Raw genomic sequence first — 20,252 nt, forward strand, 5'->3', positions numbered from 1 at the left:
AAAAGTCACTTAAATCAGAGTAGGAATCATAAGCATTATACATACTTTAAATATTTCAGCTTAAAACTTATAAATGCACATTCATTCACCACTCTTTTGATGTAAGACCAAGGTCTTTTCTCTGATTATGATTTTGCTGATTCAATGCTGCTTCGTCTTTCTGCATAAATCAAACCAATAATGCAGTATCTGCAATTTCTAGTTTCATATTCTTTAAAATGGAGAAAGTACTTAGGTTTTTGCAAAGCAAACTTAGTGCATATCCTCAATCTTTACAATTTTTCCCATCTTTTAGTTATAGTTCTACCAAATTTCACAAAAATATTTATCAAATTTCTCCAATGTGTTTAATTCCCTCAGGAACAATAACTCTTCATTTTCATACTCATATTTAATCTTTTTCACTTTAAATGTCATATTTTCAACATTGTTTTGACTGGTATCTTATTTTGCCATTAGTAGGTTCATAATTGATAACAATCAAATTTAAAATATCCTTATTAATTTTTATTAAATTTAGTTTTGAATTCTTTGAGAATAAGGTCATAAAAGAATAAAATAGTTACATAAATATTTATTCTCAACTTTTTAAAAGTTTTAAATGTAGGAACGCAATCCATCAACCATGATTCAATATCCAAATGCTTTGAAAGCCAAAAGCTTTTTCATAATTTATTTGTTAGCAAAACCTGAGCTGACTGTACTCATTTGGCCCTGATGTGAAGCTGAGTGAGACTGTAGTATTGATTAATCTCTCTTCGTGTGATTCGTACTACATTTCATTACAGAACTATCCATGTGTTAATTATGGGGTGCTGCCACACATCTTGCTTGGTGTCTTCCTTAATGAGGTTTATGTACCTTGTTACCTTTTACCAAAAATTTGTGAATTGTTTTAGCACAAGGATAAGAAAGCGAGGACTTGAAATTGTTGAAAAAAGCTGGCAGGGTCAGACCACCCCTTCTTAACATTCTTCCCTTGGCTCCAGTATCCCCACACTTGCCTCGTTTTCTTTGTGCATTTCTGGCCTTTTCAGTCTCTTTCATTATACTTATGCCATTTGTCCCTTAAGTGCACCTATTTTCCCTGTGTTCATCTTTAAGACTTTTTTAAAATGCCTCAGTCCTTGAAAAAATTCACCAAGTAGCATTGCTTTAGTTATCACCTTCCTGTGGATGATTCCCAGGTCTACATACTTACCTTTGACCTTGCTCCTGAAATCCAGACCCAAGTTTCCAACTGCCTGCTGAATACCTTTCCATGAGTCTCTTACTGATGCTTTGAACTCAGCATGTCAAAATGTTCCAACCAAAATCATGTTCTCTAACTTCTCATCTCCACTAAACTTTCCTGTCTTCTTATGTTATCTCTCTTAAGCAGTAGTGTCACCTTCCTTCCATTCATCCAAGTTAGAAGCTTTGGTAATCAAAATTTGGCAGTTTTTGATTCCTCACACTTATTGCATGTCCCTGTGCCCTATCCCCTAAATATATTTAAGTGGTTTCCAGATCTTGCCATTTCTAGATCCAAGTCTCTCTCAGATGCCTCTCCCTTTTTGTTGCATTCCCAGTTTGATCCATATCATCTCTGTTCCGTAGTATTGTAATAGTCGCTTAACTGAACACATTGCTTGCTGTCTGTATACATTCTTTCCTATATACATAAGGACTGGAGCAGTTTCCCTAGAGCACAGTTCTAATAATATCCCTCTGCTCAGAAGTCTTGGAAGCTCATGACTGCCTTAAGAACAAGTCGAAATTCAGTTCTAATGGAATTTAAATTGTACCATAACCTGATCCCAATTAACTTTCATAATCTTATCTCTTTCCCCATGTAACTCTCCTGTATCTATACAGACAAACCTTCCTGATACCGAAACATTCCATTTTTTCCTGCTAAAATTAACCTCTCCCTCCTCTGTTTTCAATTGTAGTGTTGTAGTCATAAAACATTCTCATGGGTTCATTCAATCTGTGTTTTCTTACTGAGGACAAGGACTAGATTTTTCTCCCTCTATTTTCTCATCTCTTCCGTAGCACCCACAATAACCTTTTGCTTGCCTTTGCTTGTACTGAACAGAAGTGTTGTTGAATTGAAGAATTATTCATGACTGGCCTGGTTTAGGTGGAAAATTTTTTCTGATGAAAATTTTTGTCCAATTAGACAATGGAAATATAAGTAAATACTGTTTTGTTTTCCATGTAAGTATACAATAAATTCCATACTTGCTGATTTGTTATTAAAAATGAATATTAAAATATAACTTTGGAGTTTTTTTTGTTTTATTTTGTTTATTGGTTTTGTTTACTGTTTCTTCCACCAAGGAAAAAAAATTAGGTTTATTCCACTCTATGTTAAATGTTAATTTTTTTATACAAAAATTTTAAAAATTTTCTTTGGTTAGGTATGTAGTACATGGATTGGAAGTGGAGTCGTCAGTGATCTCAACGATCTCCGTCGAGTACACAATCTGCTTGTGTCTTCTCTGGACAAAGTTCAGGCCGGAAAAGGATCTTCTAGCCAGTTGTACCGAGAGAGTGCCACAACCATGGAAAAACTGGCTGTTCTCAAAGCTTGGGCCGAGGTAACCATGGTCTATTATTTTTGAACCATTTCTCCATACATGAGAAAATGTTCCCCTACTCCTGTAGGTAAAAAAAAATGTCGATTAATGTTTTTTTTTAAAACTGACCTTTGAATTCAGGTATTTTCGAAAATCTGTTATTTGCTCTTTCTCACTGAAATACATATACATTTATGTCTCAAAAGAACTCTTATTAAATCTTTGAAAATTATATTTTTTAATGAGTATTTTGAGAAAGGGCTCTCCTTACTTTGAGGAAATTAGGCAGGCAAAACAAACAAATATAAATAGTAGAAAATGATTTACACTAAGAATTTTTTTTTTATATAAATTTTATTGGGGAATATTGCGTTTCTCCAGGGCCCATCAGCTCCAAGTCATTGTCCTTCAATCTAGTTATGGAGGGCACAGCTCAACTCCAAGTCCAGTCGCCATTTTCAATCTTTAGTTGCAGGGGGCACAGCCCACGATCCCAAGCGGGAATTGAACCGGCAAACTTGTTGTTGAGAGTTTGCACTCTAACCAACTGAGCCATCCGGCTTTCCCAAGAATCTTTTATTGATTAAATTTCAGTCTATATAATGTACGTGTATATATGTGTGTATCAATCTATGTCTTTATTTTCAAAATAATGCATGTTACTCAACATAGCAACTATTTTTTTTAATTTAGTAGTAAATCATACATACCTTTTCCATACCTATAAATAAATACTTCCTCTCTTTCCCCATTGCCTTAGTTTGAGTCATTTGTCACCTAGTCTATGCATTTGCATCCTAATTTGTTTCTCTTACAGTTAGTCTTTTCTTCCCCCCAGCTATTCCTATATAGAATCTTAGAATAATCATTCTAAAATACAAATATTGGGCAAAATATGAATTGACAATTCACTAAGAGGAAACCAAGTTACTAATAAACATATGGGGGGAGGGGAAGAAACACTTTCTAAAACTGCACATTAGTTGACCAATTTACCCTAAGAAATATTAAGAATATATACAAAGACCTGCTATTAAGATGTTTATTGTGATATTGTTTATTACGCTCAAAAAAATGGAAATAACTTAAATGTATTTCTTGATTCTGAAAGATGGTATTAAGTGAATGAAAAATTGGGTTAAAAATTATGCACAAACACATTGTTTAAAAGACTGAGTTTGTATATATAATATGTCCAGAATGTTAACAGCATTATATCTGGTAGGATTGTGTGTGGTTTTTATTTTCTTCATTTTACTCATGCTTCTGATTTTTCTGTTTTTCTTGTATAATATGTAATAAGAAAAATAAGCCAAAAATGTGTTTAAAAAATTCTAAAAAATATATTTTCACATATTGCAGATAGCAATGTAAAATATAGAAGGCTTTTAGAAGGCATTTAGCAGTATCTATTCAGAGCCATAACAATATTTATAATCACTGACCCAGTAATTCCATTTCTGGGACTTTATCCTAGGGAAAAATATCTAAAATATGGAAAAGAGCTAATTTTACAAAAATGTTTACTTGGAACATTATTTATAATGTGAAGAACTGAATACCTTTTGTCTTTGAAAATTGTGCCTTATCTTTCTAAGATTTCCAAGGCTGAGTAAAGAATCAGAAGTAAATATAAAACTATAGGAAAATCGTTAGATATATTACGGGTCATTCACTGCAACCATTAAGAATAATGGTTATAAAGACTAATATTCACATGGGAAACTTTATGATATGTGCATAAATAAAATTAAATACAACAAAATTACAACTTCCAACAACAGAATATGAAAACTTGGAAATTGGGATTATGAGTACTTTTAAAACTGATTTTCCAAACCTTTTTTGGTATATTTAAAATAAAAGTTGGAAAAATACATACATCTGAACTTTAAATTCTGCAGTGACCCCTTCACTTCCCTGCTGCCTGCAGAGTAAACTCTTCAACTACTTCTGCCTTATGTCCTATGTTTAGTCTCTATCATCCAATCCAGTTTCCCCAGAATGCCAGGCTATTTCCTACTTCCTGTGCTCTTGTTTTTGATATTCCTTCTGCCTCTAATCCTCCCTTCCGTCTTTGCTTGTGAATAGGTGAAATTTGTCCTTAAAAATTCAGTCTCGCCTTTTTCATACTCTGTTAAGATCCTTCCATCCTGGTGCTCCCTGAGATTCCTTCATTCATTACACAAACCATTGAGTATTGGTTAGGTATCAGGCACTGAGTGTAGTAAAGTGGGGAAGGTAGATCATTAAAGACAAATTTTAAAAAACATTCATTTTTTTCAGCAGTTTTCTCACTCTCCTATGTTTGTGTTAGTCTGTGAGTTCATGGAAGGCGAAAACAATATTGGTCTTTGTTGCTGCAGGTCCAAGCATAATAGCAAATACAAGGCAAGAATGAGTGAGTGAGTGAATGAGTGAGTGAGTGAGTGAGTGAGTGGTTAAGTGTACTCTAGCACTTATGAGACATTTTCTTAAAATGTCAGTATAATAAGAAACATATAAACATGAGGAGGGGAAGCAAGCTTAAAACCACTAGAAAATATGAACGTAATACATTTGTTACTTGAGATCTGAAGTCCCTACTCTAAAAATTCATTGGTTTCTATTTGTAAATTGTCAGTGTTAGTATTACTAACCGACTAGAACTGTTACAGACTATCACAGTGTAAAAAAAAAAAAAATGCTTTTTCTCAAAAATGAGGATTCACTGTTTTCTGTAATCATTGTCTAGAACTTAGTGCCATAGCTGTCTGCTCATTGTAGGAACAGAGCGGGGACCCTGCTATCAGGAAGCTTACAGTGTACCTGTATTCATACATAGCCTTTCTCCTTGGGTACAATGCAAATCACTGTGTAGGGGGAAACAGTTTTCTCAAGATTTTTACCTAGTGCAGTTTTCTTTCTTACTCTTGTTCTCCCCTTCCTTTTTTATTTTTATTTTTTTTGCTTTTTCATTGATGTATAATTCAGCTTTGTGTGTGTCACTTGCCAAAGCTGAATGTATTTATAAAGACAAAAGAAAACAAACAAAAAGAACTTCAACAAAGAGGAATGTTTAAAATTATGTTGTAGGAAATTGCTATTATACAGCTTGTTGGTTTACAAAGTAGAGAGAAAGGATACAGATAGTATATGTGACTAGTAAATTATATTCTTGACTCAGCTCTGTTGTAAACACTAGATTGCTAAATATCACTTAAGGACTATGTAAGGGAGGTGGGGTTAGATGGATATTTATGGAAATCCTTTCTCTGACCTCTCCTCCTCTCAGCCTTTTCCTTTGAATGCTGGATTGTGTCTAATAAATCTATGAAAGTAGAGGCAGTAAACAGGAAATTATACCCTATGGTAAAAAAGGAAAAAGAAAAAGAACATATAAAGGGGGCTTTGTAAAGTAAAGCAAGACAAACCAGAAAAAATTCAGAGGACCCTACTCAAGGAATATGCTGTAAGAGAAATACTAGTTAGGAATCAGATGAATAAAAAAGACTGCCTCCAAGGCAGGTAGAATTATTCTTTTGAGGTTATCAAGAAATCATGAAGTTGTATACTTGTAGTATTTGTACTCAGTTATTTTTGATGATTCAACTGCAGAATCCTAACAACTTAGAATACGTCATTTTTAAATATTATGCCTTGTTATTTTCTCCTCCTAAATTTCTTAATAGGTATATGTGGTTGCTATGAATATTAAAAAGGAAGCAGAGTCAAAACCAAAAAGAGCAATTAAAAATACTGATGATGATGATGATGATTATGGTACCATAGATGAACTGCCACCAGATAGTTTAATAACACTTGTGCAACCTGAACTGCCAACGCTCAGCCGCCTATGGTTGGCAGCATTAAAAGACTACGCGCTTTTGACTTTACCAGCTGAGTTTGCTAGTCAGCTCCCCCCAGATGGTAAGTACTGCGTGTAGAGTGTTACTTTTGTGGAGTTCAAAGTAGTAAGTAAACAAAATGGAATTGGTCGAGGCTAGCAACAACAGTAATAATATTTTAAATTTCTGTGGACTTCAACTTGACCCTCTCTCACTTAGAGCATGTTCTCCATGTTGAATTTGTGAATTCAAAGACAGCATTAAACTTATGAGCCCAAGCAGAAGTGTGCTCACTGTGGCAGTAATACCTGTATGAGCTAGGGTGCTCTAAATGATGCCTAGCAAGTCATCATGCACAACCATGATGAAGTATATTGCTGTGCTGGTCAGTGCATGTGTAACAACAGGTGAAGAGGTCCAGAATTTGGTAGTGAAAACCGGAGGGATGGAAGGAAGAATGGCAGAGAAAGAAGACAGAGCTCCCAGGCTATCATAGAAAGACAAGGAGATACGTGTTTTAGGAGTCACTGGCAACAATGAAGATGAAGGCTGTGACCAGAGTAGGGAGAGGTACAGGATGTTCAGTGGCGTCAGCAGTTGTGGAGGTGAGGCTGGAAACCCTAGTATCAGGAGGGAGAGACAGGTACTCCAGTTCCACAGCTGCAGGAAAGATGTTGGTTTTGATGGCTTTGTAATAAGGATAATTTCTTTGGCCAGACTGATGTTTTGTATGTGTTATGGTCTGAATTATTGTGTCCCTTCAAAATTCATATGTTGAAACCTAATCTCCATTGTAATGGTATTTATTAGGAGATGGGGATTTTGGGAGGTGCTTAGTTCATGATGGTGGAACCCTCATGAATGGGGTTAGTGCCCTTATAAGAGACCCCGCATTGCTCCGTAGCCCTTTCCACCATATGAGGTCACAGCAAGAAGGTGTTGGCTATGAATCAGGAAGAGGGCCCTCACCAACCATGCTGGCAACCATGCTGGTCTCGGACTTCCAGCCTCCAGAACTATGAGAAATAAACTTCAGTTGTTATAAGCCACCCAGCCTGTGGTATTTTGTTACAGCAGCCCAAATGGACTAAGACAGTATGTAATGAGTATGTTTAAGTTAGTTTTTCATACAAGAGTGAGCACTTACAATAAAAGTAATGTTTTTGATTGATTTGATTGTTTTGTAGGTGGAGCATTTTATACTCCTGAGACTATTGACACAGCTAGACTTCACTACCGGAATTCCTGGGCCCCAATTCTTCATGCAGTGGCACTTTGGTTAAACAGCACAGGATTTACATGTTCAGAGTCAGCAGAAGCAGCAGCCATATCTGGTTTACAAAAACGTTCCACATCCGTCAACTTAAACCAAGCATCAGGAACAATGCCTGGTGCTAAATCTTTACCAGAAATTAACAAGGACAGAATGCATCTGATTTTAGGTAGGTGAGCCATATTAATGTATGTCAACATGTATCACTTCTGAAAATTTCTATCTGTAGGGGAGAAAAGACTTCCTTCTACCCTCTTAGATTCTGTGGTTGGCCTAAGAATTAAAGTGATATAAGACAGATTTGTAGGAGAAAAGCATATATATTTATTTAATATTTTACATGTACACAGGAATCTTTAGAAGGAAAACAAAGATCTGAAGTAGCTATTAGGGCCAAAAGTTTATATACTATTTTAAACAAAGAACAATAAATTGTGGAGCTGTGACTAGATAAAGGGGTTTGGCCCAGGGGAAGTAAATTGTGGGACAGTAACTGGGAAATATATGGGAGAAACTCATAGAATATAAGGGATGTTTTAGTAGGTTTTTTTGTACAGGTCTGTTTTGACATGGTCTCCCAGTCTCTAGTGATAAGACTGTTCTTCTTTTCCACATTCAGGGAAGGCCCTGTTCTCAGGAGAAATTTTATGACCTGCTGTTAGAAAGGGGTCAGAGAGCCTTCCTACATCTGCTGCTTCTCAAGTACCTTCAGCTCAAAATAATCAATATGCCAAAGATGCATATTTTGGCATAGGATGTTCTGAACTCCTTCATATCTTTTCATTTTAATGCTATGGAACGTTTTACATAACACAGTTCAGAGAAGGAATAGTAAAAGGAGGATTTTTAAGCACATTTTCTAAGTTCTAAACTGAATTTTTAATCTAAATATTTAATTGTATAGAAGTTGTTTTAACATGAAAAATGTATACAGTCTAATAAAGCTCTTAGCAATCTTATATTTTTCTTGGAGGGGAGAGGAACACAATTAGTAATGTGAAATTATAGGAATCATCAGTAGATCTCACAAATGAAAATATGACAGACTTCCAAAACGATGACCGTAATTACCCTTATGTAAATTAAGAACAATTGTTATCCATAATATCCATTGTGCCTCTGTAGCTTGCCATTTAAAAAAATTTTGTAGGTATGAACATTCTTTGGCAACCACTTAATGGAAGGTAATTTTATAATTTTCATAAATGTATTATTAATGTATTAACTTTTAAATGTCCATGAAATTAAAAATTGAATATTTTCTTAATCTGATGACCTGGAACTTCCCCCGCACCTTCAATTTGGTTATTTATAATTGCAAAGTTACAGTCTATATTAAGTTTGGCAGCTTACTTTGGAAACCATTTTGAACTCTAAGGCATTAAGTAAATGTTAAAGTAATTTATAAAAACAAATAGAAATAGAGAGAAAAACTTGGTGTCAAAGCATTGAAGTGTTTTATATTGACAGACCCATGTTTTTATTTTGCAGGTGTGAGTATTCAGTTCCTTTGTTCTCCTAGACCTGAGGAGCCTATCGAGCATGTTACAGCATGTCTACAGGCCTTACATACCCTGCTAGATTCTCCTTATGCCCGAATCCATATTGCGGAAGATCAGGTACAGTACATTTCTATCATAGATGACTAATTGTATGCTTTGTTTTGTCATATTTATCTTAAGGTAATTTATTCACATCTGAAATAATATTATGTAGTATGTGTTCAGGATTTTGGCTTTATCTAAGTCCATACACTGAATGTGGGATGACCAGGCACAACTAGAGTAGAGATAGTCACCACTATACCTTCTTTGATTTGTTCATCAGTAGACAGGTATCCTCAGTCCCAGTTAATGATTCTACTAATAAAGGGCTGAAGTAATTTATAAGGCTATTAAATAAATTATGTTACTTTTAAATGTTTGAGGAAGTTTTATCTCTCATTTAAAGACTTTTTTCTTTTTTTTTTTTTTTTGCATTGGCTCAAGACTTATCTCATGAGTTTACTGATTGATGTTTTCTAATTTCTGTATGGCATATTTAGAGGACTTTATATTATTGGATGGGTTTGATGTAGAAGATTGTGAGTAAGAGGCTTAAAGTGAGTGATTGAAAGTTTGTAATAGTTGCTGAGATGAATTGGAGAGAGACTTACCAGACGTGCCTAAAATCTCTGGTAAATACCTCTTGGGTACTCAGCTTGGGTTGGAAATCATAAATTTTATAGTGTCACTGGACTCTAGCAATATTGCTTAGTCCAAAGAGAGGAAAGAATAGGAAGATTATCATTTTTGAATATAAAAATTATTTAAATGCATAAAAAACATAATTTATTGACTGAAAATATGTTGGTATAAAATAGCATTTTCAAGATTGTTATAATGTTCTTATTTGTTACATAGTACTATGTATTAATTTTAGCTACCAAATTTATTTTTACATGCATATTTTCTTAGATTTTAATATTGTAAATTAATTGTTTGAAATTAAAACGAATTAAATGTATCTGTATTGATTTATAATAGCTGATTGGTGTTGAGTTGCTGAGTGTTTTACACCGCCTCCTATTGACCTGGAATCCACCATCCGTCCAGCTGCTGGTTACTGGAGTTGTACAACAGATAGTAAGAGCTGCTCAGGATTATTTGCAAGAAAAAAGAAGCACTCTAAGTAAGCACTAGTAATTACACTAACTTTGAATAGGGTCTTATTTGTACCCTAATTTTAAAAATAATAACGCTAGGAATTTTTTTTTAAGTTAATCATACATTGAGACAATTTGCAATTCATTTTGCTTTCATTAGAAACAAATGAAATTGCTGACAGTCAACTATTTTTCACCTTCAAAAGTGTCAGCCTTCATATGATTCAGCTTAACATATGTGTTATACCTATTATGAAATACATTCCTAATAAAAATACCTAATAAAAATTTTCCAAGTGAAACATGATTGTCCTTTAATTTGAAGGAGAGGTAAATAAGCAGAATTCTCATAAGGAAGAGAATTACTCAAAGAAAGACATGTTATATCAGTTAGACATTCAGTTTTAAGTTCTTTTGACAGTATTTCTCCAATATACTGACTGCGTTGTTTTATCTGTTATTTGTTTTTGTTTTGTTTTGTTTTTTGCTGGAAATTTCACCAAATTTTCTTTTACCCAAGATGAAGATGATATGGAAAAAGAGTCCTGTCCTGTATTAGGAGAAGGAGGTGACAGTGGTGGTCTTATACCTGGAAAATCTCTTGTGTTTGCAACTATGGAGCTGTTGATGTTCATTTTAGTACGGCACATGCCACATCTCAGTACCAAGATGTCGGACTCCCCAAGTCACATCGCCATGAAAACTCGACTTTCAGAAGAAAGTGCTCGTTTGGTGGCAGCCACAGTCACCATACTCTCTGACTTACCGTCCCTTTGTTCACCTGCTGGTACAGTATTGATCACTATTTGAATATGCGTTGTATGACACTAGACAAAGATGAGCTTGCTTTTGATTTTAAGTGCTATTATGACTTATTTTCCTCTGAAATTTCAAGTGTGAAAGGAGAAGTTCGTCTTTTTTAAGGGTTTGTCTATCTTTAGGAGCCTATCAATATTTAAAAAACTGAAAACCCAAGATGCTCTTTTCAGATATATTTTAGACAAACTTCAGCAAATAGATAGAGCCATACCTTGAGGGAAGACATTGAATGTTAGCAGATAGACACAAGGTGGGATTACTAAACCGTTTAATTTCTGACCTGGTTGCCACTCTTAAGCAACACTGACAAACTAAAGAAAGTGAGAGGAGAGTGACAACCAACTCTAAGAAGCAACTAAAGAAATTATAGCTGAAAAAGATAATAGCTGTCGGCAAATACTGCTGGATGGAAAGTAGACTTCCCTCTGTTCTAGGAGATAGAAACTGTATCAGGAGACATAAAGGTAAATTTCAGCTCAACATGAGCCCACAGATGTGAAAATAGTGATTTCTCTATCATTGGAGCTTTACAGGCAGACTACAATGGCATGATGAAGAGAGTCTTTCATTAAGTGGGAAGTTGAATTCGGTGACTCTAAAGTTCTTTTAGTTACAAATTCCAGGATTCTGTCATTTCTTCTTTACTTACCTGTATAGTCTGTTCATCATTTTCCTGGCTTGGTTAGGCTGACTTTAATACACTGAAGATTGATTACATGTCTTAGAATTGCTACAGGATTCACCAAGTTACTCGGACTTTTCTCAAAGTATGTATATAGTAGTATTTTCCTTCTGTTTTTCTATCCTCCTTTATCATTTTCATTATGAAGGGCATGACATATTAAATGGGTAAAATATTGGAAATAATAAAAACAAGGCTAATTGGAAAAAGAAAGAAAATAATTCTGTCTTCTTTGAAATAACTTGCCACTTTCTTTTTTTCTTTTTTAAACATTGAATTATGGTAATAGTAATGCAACAAATTTTGTTTAAAAGGAACAAAAAGAAATAAACCGCAGTCAGTTGTAAAAAATATGAACAATTGAAACAACTGTAATATGGGAACTGAAGTAGTCACGAGGTAATCTGATTTGTTTTTATTTCAGGATGTATGACAATCCTGCCCACGATTCTGTTTTTAATTGCAAGAATATTGAAAGATACAGCAATAAAGTCTGCAGATAATCAGGTTCCTCCACCAGTCAGTGCAGCTCTTCAAGGGATTAAAAGTATTGTGACACTTTCAATGGCCAGAACTGAGGATACTCAGAAACAGTGGACAGCTCTCATTCGTAGCACCCTTGCGTGCATCCTAGAATATTCTCAACCAGGTAACCCAATCAGTTAAAAAATTTTTAATCTACAGGATATCTGTTCCCCAATAACTAATTATTTGAATGAGCTTGCAGAAAACTGCTATATAACACTGAATCTCTTAGAGAGGTGTTTTAGTCACGTCTTTCAGATATGAACTTTAATGCTCTTTTTCTGGATATTGACTCTAAATGCCCGGGTCTTTAAATACATGTTGGGAGGTTTGACATAACCCCATTATTTCTTGACCTTTTGTTTACTTTCTGACACAAGACTCATCTTGTATTATCCCTGTTACTGAAGTCACAATTTAAAAATAAACTATTAGTCTTCTGACAAAAAAATTGCTTGCAATGTCACAAATTTTGAATTAGAGATTTTTCCTATTTCACCTAGAATAATATTCCTATTATGAAATTCTCAGATTTTTAACATGTATAACTTAGGTTATTATAAACTGGCTAAATTGGGTTTGACTTTTACATCTCTTTAAGTTAATGGAATTCTCAACTATTATACCCTCAATATAAGATAATGTTAGCATATCAAATGTATATTTTCCTAATCCTAATAAAGTACTGATTATTGTTAGATATTTTCAGTTGCCACATTAGCCCAAATTCACATATAAAGAATGTTGATAAGTTCCCTGTGGAAGAAATGGTAATCACAAAATAGTTTGAGTCTCTTATTTTACGTTTAGTAGTATTGTTCATTAGAATAAATATACATATTTCCTGTGTTGCTAATTACATACTGTATTTCCATTAGGTTAAAGTTGTGTTTATTCCTGAATAAATGATTACAATGGCAAGAAATTCTTTAAAATTATGAGAATACTGCCTTCAGCAAATTGCAAGATTTTTTTGTTTATGGTTGTATAGAATTTATATACTAAGTAGGATAAGGTGATAGCACTAAGAATGTCTACTCTAGATTTTTAAATTATTTGGAATATCTTATCAAAATCATTTAACTTTGTTGGGAGGAGAGTATTTGGGACTGTTTAATTAACCTAAACTCCAAAGAAGTTAAATGACTTTTAAGCAATTTTCCATTTCTATGTTATCTTTCATATTTAAATAAGCTTTCCATATTAGAGTTCTTATTAGGATCTATGCCTGAATTTTTTTCAGTTAATATTGTACCATCAGAGAAACAAGGAAAAGGGACTTAAATATAAGACTTCCAATAAAGTTTCCTCAGTAGATGAGTTCTATTCATAAAATCGTTTATGGACTATATTAGATTGAGGCACACACTGCTATAAATATTGTTGGTGGAGAGAGGGTTATGGAACAAGACTGAAATTCCAAAGCATTTTAGAAACAGCACTTTGCTTTCATTTTTCATATATTTCAATATTTCATTATTCATTTATTTCAGAAGATTCCATGCCTATGCCTGATGAAGTGAGCATGCTAACAGCAATTGCCCTCTTCCTGTGGTCTGCTAGTAGTGAAATAATAGGAGTCCAGTCATTACAGAATGGCTGCATGAACAGATTTAAAAATGCATTAAATTCCTGTGACCCGTGGGTAAGTTATACTTAAAATAGACATAGAGGTAAACATTCCACTTTATCAGGAAAATTTCAGATTGATTCATTATAATGGATGATATCTCAAATGAAAACCTAGGTATTTGCTCTTTGGCTTTTAAATAGAAAAACTGGAAATGATTATTGGGTTTAAACACTAGGAGAGACACATATGTATGTTTATTTCCATATGCAAAAATTCTCCAATACCTAAATTGTTTGATTAACCCTGGCTTACATAGGTAGAGACTTTACATGAGTTTATGGTTTTATTTTTCTCTGTTTACTTAATGACACCACAGGCATTAAAGGACAAATTTATTTTCTTGCATGTTTTAATGAACCAATTGAAAACTTTAGTTTTCTGGAAAATAAGTTTTATTTTTTTAGTCAATGTCAAAGTCTGAACTAATGATTCTCAAACCCACTGCAAATCCGAAAAAAAATCAGTTAAGTAACATGATACCTAGACTTAACTGCTGTATTTCTGACTAGAGATCTATATTTTAAAACCATTCCCCATATATTCATTTTCAGAAAGGTTTGGCAACTTCTCTTCTACCAAAGTGCTGAAACAGTTTTATTCCACTATTTGTCCCATAAGTTAATGGACCTTCCTTTCTTCTTTGCTATTTTTTTTTTTTTTAATTAATATGAAGTCTTTCTAATCTAAAGTAGAGCCAATGATACTTTACTTTCTAGGTCTGGAAACCTTGAATTGACATAAACCATCATTTCCAGGGATTTCAAATGGATTTGAGGTGTTTAAGCAATGTATTTTTATAGCTTTGTTTGACATCATTGAAATATTATTCTTCATTACTAATTATGTTAGGTTAAAGTGAGAGGGACAATTGTAAATTAAAGAAAAAATTAAAACAAATTAGAATGCCTGGTTTCTAGCTTCTTCCACACTATAGAACTATATGAGTTATATATATATAAGCAGGGTAATGTGGCAGTAGACATATAAGGAATATTTATTTAATTTGTTTTTAGTTAGTTTTATTTAGTTAGCTTATTAGAAGTTTCATTATCCTACTTAATTTCTATAAGTAGAAAGTGGCATTAATTTGTGTCACATTTTTATTTTCATTCTGCAGTATCACGTCTTTTCACTATAAAGATGCATTGTGATTGTACAGCAAATCAACTATAATATCACACATGTTAGTTAATAAAATGATTTTCTTACATAGGTTCAAGCCAAATGTTACCAGCTTCTCCTCTCAGTCTTCCAACATTCCAATCGTGCCCTTTCAACTCCCTATATCCATTCGTTAGCTCCAATAGTGGTTGAAAAGCTAAAAGCTGTTGAAAGAAACAGACCAGCCAGTAATACAGAACTTGTAGCTGTTCAAGAAGGAATTAAAGTTCTTGAAACATTGGTTGCTCTTGGGGAAGAACAGAACAGTAAGTATTTTCTTACAAAAGCCACTAGTCTAAAATGAAGATCTGTATTATTTAAATAATCATATTTGATACTAGACACAGGCCGTTGCAGGTCATTTTAGTAAAAACTAAATTTAAGACTAAATGCTATGCAAAAACCAAAGGTAAATGGTAAATATTGACTAAAAGCAAACCAAAGGTAAAACATTTAATGGAATGCAATAACATTCATTGGGAAGATACCATCAAGACAATAATAAGTGAACATCTATGATACTTAATTTTTTTAAATGCTAATTGCTTATTCTACCTCTTAAAAGTATTGCTAAAGCATGAAATGTCTGTATTCTGAGTGAAGCAGTCCATTAAAAAAATGAAGAAACCTTGATGATGCCTATTGTTGATATAGCTCACTAATACGTAATACTACGCTACATAATTATTTACCTATATAATACAATGTGTAGTATTAGGTTGATGCAAAAGTAATTGCGGTTTAAAAAGTTAAAAATAATTGCAAAAACTGCAATTACTTTTGCACCAACCCAAGTTGTGCAATATTAAGCTATACCGTGTTTCCCCGAAAATAAGACCTACTCGAACAATTAGCTCTAATGCATCTTTTGGAGTAAAAATTAATATAAGATCCAGTCTTATTTTACTATACTATAAGACCGGGTTCTTTAATGTAATGTAATATAATATAATATAAATAATAAGTATAATATAATATAATAATATAATACCGGGTCTTATATTAATTTTTGCTCCAAAAGACGCATTAGAGCTGATTGTCCGACTAGGTCTTATTTTCGGGGAAACAGGGTACTATATGTTGTTATATAGGAGTTATATAAAATATAGTAATAGTATTCCAAGAGGGAAAATTTTCAACTTTTAAATTTGTTTTGTCACTCAACTTTTTTCACATTAGTTACAAGTGTTAATTTTTGTTTTTAACTTTACAGTACCCATTATAGAAACAGGCTATGAATATTTCCTTACCCAGCATGACCGAAGTTACAAGCTGTTAGGTTGGTGCAAAAGTGGTTTTCGCAATTTTGTGGTTTAGCAAAAATTGTGGTTTTAGCAATTTTTCTTAACCTTTTAAACCGCAATTACTTTTGTACCAGCCTAATAAAAACATTGAATTATACTTGGCAATGAACTGTTCTTCATCTTTATTCAATCTACAACTGAAAACTTGTCCTATCTCTTTTGAAACTTCTCTAGGATTCGAGAGAAAATGGCTTCCTATTCTTATAAATAGATAACTATAATAGTTTCCTAAGAGATATTCCCCATCAGATTTACCTAAAACAATTTTTCTCTCTCTTGATTAAGATTTTTGAGTAGCTTCCTCTTGCATTACTGCAAGTCTGAACATCTTTGCTTGGTTTTCAAAACTTTTATTTTGTTCCCCAGTCTGTGTACCTGCTAACCTGGCCAGTCCAATTTTCTCTCTCTCTTATTTTAATCTCTGTACAATGTTCATTCTATTTTCACTCTCCTCAGGTGTTTTCTTCTCCTTCCTTATACAAATCTACTAAATCTATGTTAGATCTCATTTCTTCAAGAAATGTTGCCTGGTAACTCAGCCCACTGTGATCTTTCCCTTTATACAATTTCTTTGGCAGTTATAATCAACCTTATTTTATGGCCTTGTTATTTTAAAATAATCACTAAAACTATAACATCCTAATGTATTCCTTAGCTTTGTGAGTCTTTTGATGAACTCTGTCTGTATCTCAAATGCTAACTATAGGTTTTCAGCACTTAGTTCTCTAATTTTCCTATGTGCTGTGTACTCTTTTTGACTAGGTAATGAAAGCATTAGGTAGAGACAAATTATATATTTCCTAAAATTCTTAGCACATTTCTAGATACTTAATGGGTACTTAATTTATAATATATTTTTTCAATGTTATATTTTAAAACTGTTAAAAACCAAACCTTACCTTTCAACCTCCTGATGAAAACCTCTTCTGCTTTGGTAAGCACAATGTACTGAAGATAATTTCTTATTTCTTTGATAATTTAGTATAATTTTCATAATTATTTCATTATGAAAGACAGTTCTTATTACACAGTATTATCATTCTATGTGAGGGAACATGAGTTAAATCTAGCCAATTGGAGGATTTACTTGGGACTTTTAAAATATCAGCTTATTTTCTTCTGAAATTTCAACATGGAAAATAAATTCAATTCATTAAAAAACTTCTGAGTGGTTTCTAAGACAAAGGGTGTGTTTGTGTTTGTTCATTCATTCAACAAGTCGTTATTGCGTGCCTTACTGTGTTTCAGGTACTGTTCTAGACCTTGAGGGTTCAGTGTGAAATAAATCACACAGAGATCCCCGCTCTCAGGGAGCTTACATTCTAGTGAGAAAACACACAATAAACACCATCCCCATCTTAGATATGTCTGTATCTACTTTATATAGAGATATAAAAATTATATATGTATATATAGTGTAGACATATCTATGTATAACTTTATATAAAGGTAAAAATAGATTAACTACATTAATTTTAGATGGAGACATACTAGTGAGGTGCAGAAAGAAAGAGGCATAATAGTGAGATGCAGAAAGGAATAGATGTTATAGAGAAAAAATACGGCAAGGAAAGAGGAAGTTGAGGGCCAGAGAGGGGTAGAGGTTCTGGAAAGGCCTCACTGATTATTATCACTGTCTTTGATGACATCAGTGAGTGTTGCATCCCACCTTCTGTATCAGATGTTTCCTGCTCCTCTGCAGCGTTGGCTTTAATATTATCTGTTGTCATTCTACAAAAATGAATACAAATTAAAGGTAGAGAAAGCATTATTCCTAATGTTGATTATAAGATACACACACACATATAATTACTTTTTTTTTTTTTTAAATATCAGCTTTAGTAAAATTTATATTCGAGAGTGGAGTTGTTAATATGGGGAGACAAAGAGACTAGTAAAGGGGATTAAGCCTTCAGATAAATCTTTTTTTAGGACTTGGAATTTATGTCAGCCAGAAATGGGTTCTTGTTTTTAACCCTAAGTTTTTCATGTATTCCCTTATTTTTGAAAGATTTTTCCCTCATTTCCTATGGGTTTTGGGGGATCATGAAATGGGAAACAGTTGTATTCCTATTTTTTAAAAATGAAGAAAATAACCTTGTTTTAGTTAAATAGTAATAAATAGATGCTATTCAGGTTTCTGTTCCCTACTCCATCCTCCCTATTCAGGAATAACCTTAAAAATTTCATAATCTTACTCACAAAATACATTATACCAGATGGCAATTGTAAAAAGTTTATTTCTTTTTAACCTCTTAAGCAGTATTTTTAATAAAACAATATATATGTAAAATATACAATCTTAACAAGCCTGGTTTCCAACCCTAACATAGCTTGGGCATTTAGTAAGTATTTAATATTAATTATAAGTTATCATTGAGGTCTAAAAGAGATTATGCATGTTTACTTATGTTATAATTCAGACTACTATGCCTAGTTTTCAAAATAAAATTTATTGTAATTTTCAGATCCATGATCACATTCAGACTAACTTTGTTGTTTGCAGGAGTCCAGTTACTTGCACTGTTAGTTCCCACTTTGATCTCCTACCTGCTGGATGAAAATTCTTTTGCCTCAGCAAACGCAGCTTCCAAAGATCTTCATGAATTTGCACTCCAGAATTTAATGCATATTGGACCTCTGTATCCACATGCTTTCAAGACTGTAATGGGAGCGGCTCCTGAGTTGAAAGTACGTTTGGAAACTGCTGTTCGAGCAAGCCAAGCCAGCAAAGCTAAAGCAGCCACCAGGCAGCCAGCCCCTACCGTACATTCTGCACCAACAATTAAGCTAAAAACAAGTTTTTTTTAATTTGCTATTCCTTTCATTTTAATTTATATTGTCAACTAGAGGCTAACTAATGATAGCCTCTGTATCATTCCAGGCTGTAGCTTTTACTTTATTTGTATAGTGGAATTATATGCTTCCAGGTAGGTTAAGGGAAACAATGCTCATGCTGCTTTCTGGTTTTGAAGGAGTGATTTCTTTTTTTTTTTTTTTCAACATGTGATGAATGTGCTTTCTTTTTTCTTCTAATAATGTTTCTCTTTTATTAATTAATTTATTTTTAAAACACTGAGCCATAGTCTTAAATTTAAATGCTAAAAACAATTGTATCATGTGGTTGGCCCCCCTATTGATATTGTCAGAAAAAAATAGGTCGGTATTCAGCATCTGTCATGAAAAAGTTGAACTGAAAAACAGCAGAATTTAAGTTTTGAAGTAAACAAAACAATGGAAAATGTCTGTTTCGTATTGTATATGATATGAATAAAGTCACATTTTCTTAGCATTTCTCAAAATGTCCTTACCTTTTGGTTGGTCTTTTTACTTTCATATTAGATTACTAAGTTATGCTTGTGTATATTTTAGTTGTTAACTGAATTAAAACTTTCATTTAAAGTCCAATAAATGTTTCAGATGTGGAATAATATTCTGCTTTTTGTTTTATGGCTAAAATTTGGCCTGAGTTATGCTTTGTAATTTCAGAGCCTTTAGTTCTAGCTACGATGGTTAGTTTCATACATCAAATATTTATTGAGGGCCTACTGTGTATAAGGCATCAAGCTAAGTGCTGCAGGGCATACAAAAATGAATGAGTCATAATTATAGCTATGCCAATCTCCAATGCAATGGGAATTTTACCACATCAAATAGATAATTGATGAAATGAATGTTTGCCACAGTGTTTAGCAAATTTTAAACACTGAATTTACCAGTGTTACATAGACTGTATCATGAAAAACAGGACACCTCTCTGAACATTCCAAATGTATACCTATTTATCATCTGCTACCTTTTATTTATTCTCTCATACTCT

General features: G+C 33.3%; 1 protein-coding gene across 2 annotated transcripts in view; it reads left to right on the forward strand.

Annotated features, from left to right (window-relative positions):
* Positions 1-19,865, forward strand: part of HEATR5B (HEAT repeat containing 5B) — a 74,467-nt gene extending 54,602 nt beyond the window's left edge. For both annotated transcript variants that reach the window (XM_019741998.3, XM_074331895.2), the window contains exons 27-36: positions 2,406-2,585; positions 6,236-6,473; positions 7,579-7,833; positions 9,156-9,283; positions 10,190-10,334; positions 10,829-11,095; positions 12,234-12,458; positions 13,828-13,979; positions 15,181-15,394; positions 18,939-19,865. In XM_019741998.3, the coding sequence (XP_019597557.3) occupies positions 2,406-2,585; positions 6,236-6,473; positions 7,579-7,833; positions 9,156-9,283; positions 10,190-10,334; positions 10,829-11,095; positions 12,234-12,458; positions 13,828-13,979; positions 15,181-15,394; positions 18,939-19,243 (2,109 nt within the window). In that variant the 3' untranslated portion in view covers positions 19,244-19,865. The remainder of the gene's footprint in view (positions 1-2,405; positions 2,586-6,235; positions 6,474-7,578; positions 7,834-9,155; positions 9,284-10,189; positions 10,335-10,828; positions 11,096-12,233; positions 12,459-13,827; positions 13,980-15,180; positions 15,395-18,938) is intronic.
* Positions 19,866-20,252: the final 387 nt, after the last annotated feature.

This window comes from Rhinolophus sinicus, chromosome 2 (genome assembly GCF_057876585.1).
Source record: "Rhinolophus sinicus isolate RSI-liver-muscle chromosome 2, RSI-T2T, whole genome shotgun sequence".
In the NCBI taxonomy this organism is placed as follows: domain Eukaryota; kingdom Metazoa; phylum Chordata; class Mammalia; order Chiroptera; family Rhinolophidae; genus Rhinolophus; species Rhinolophus sinicus.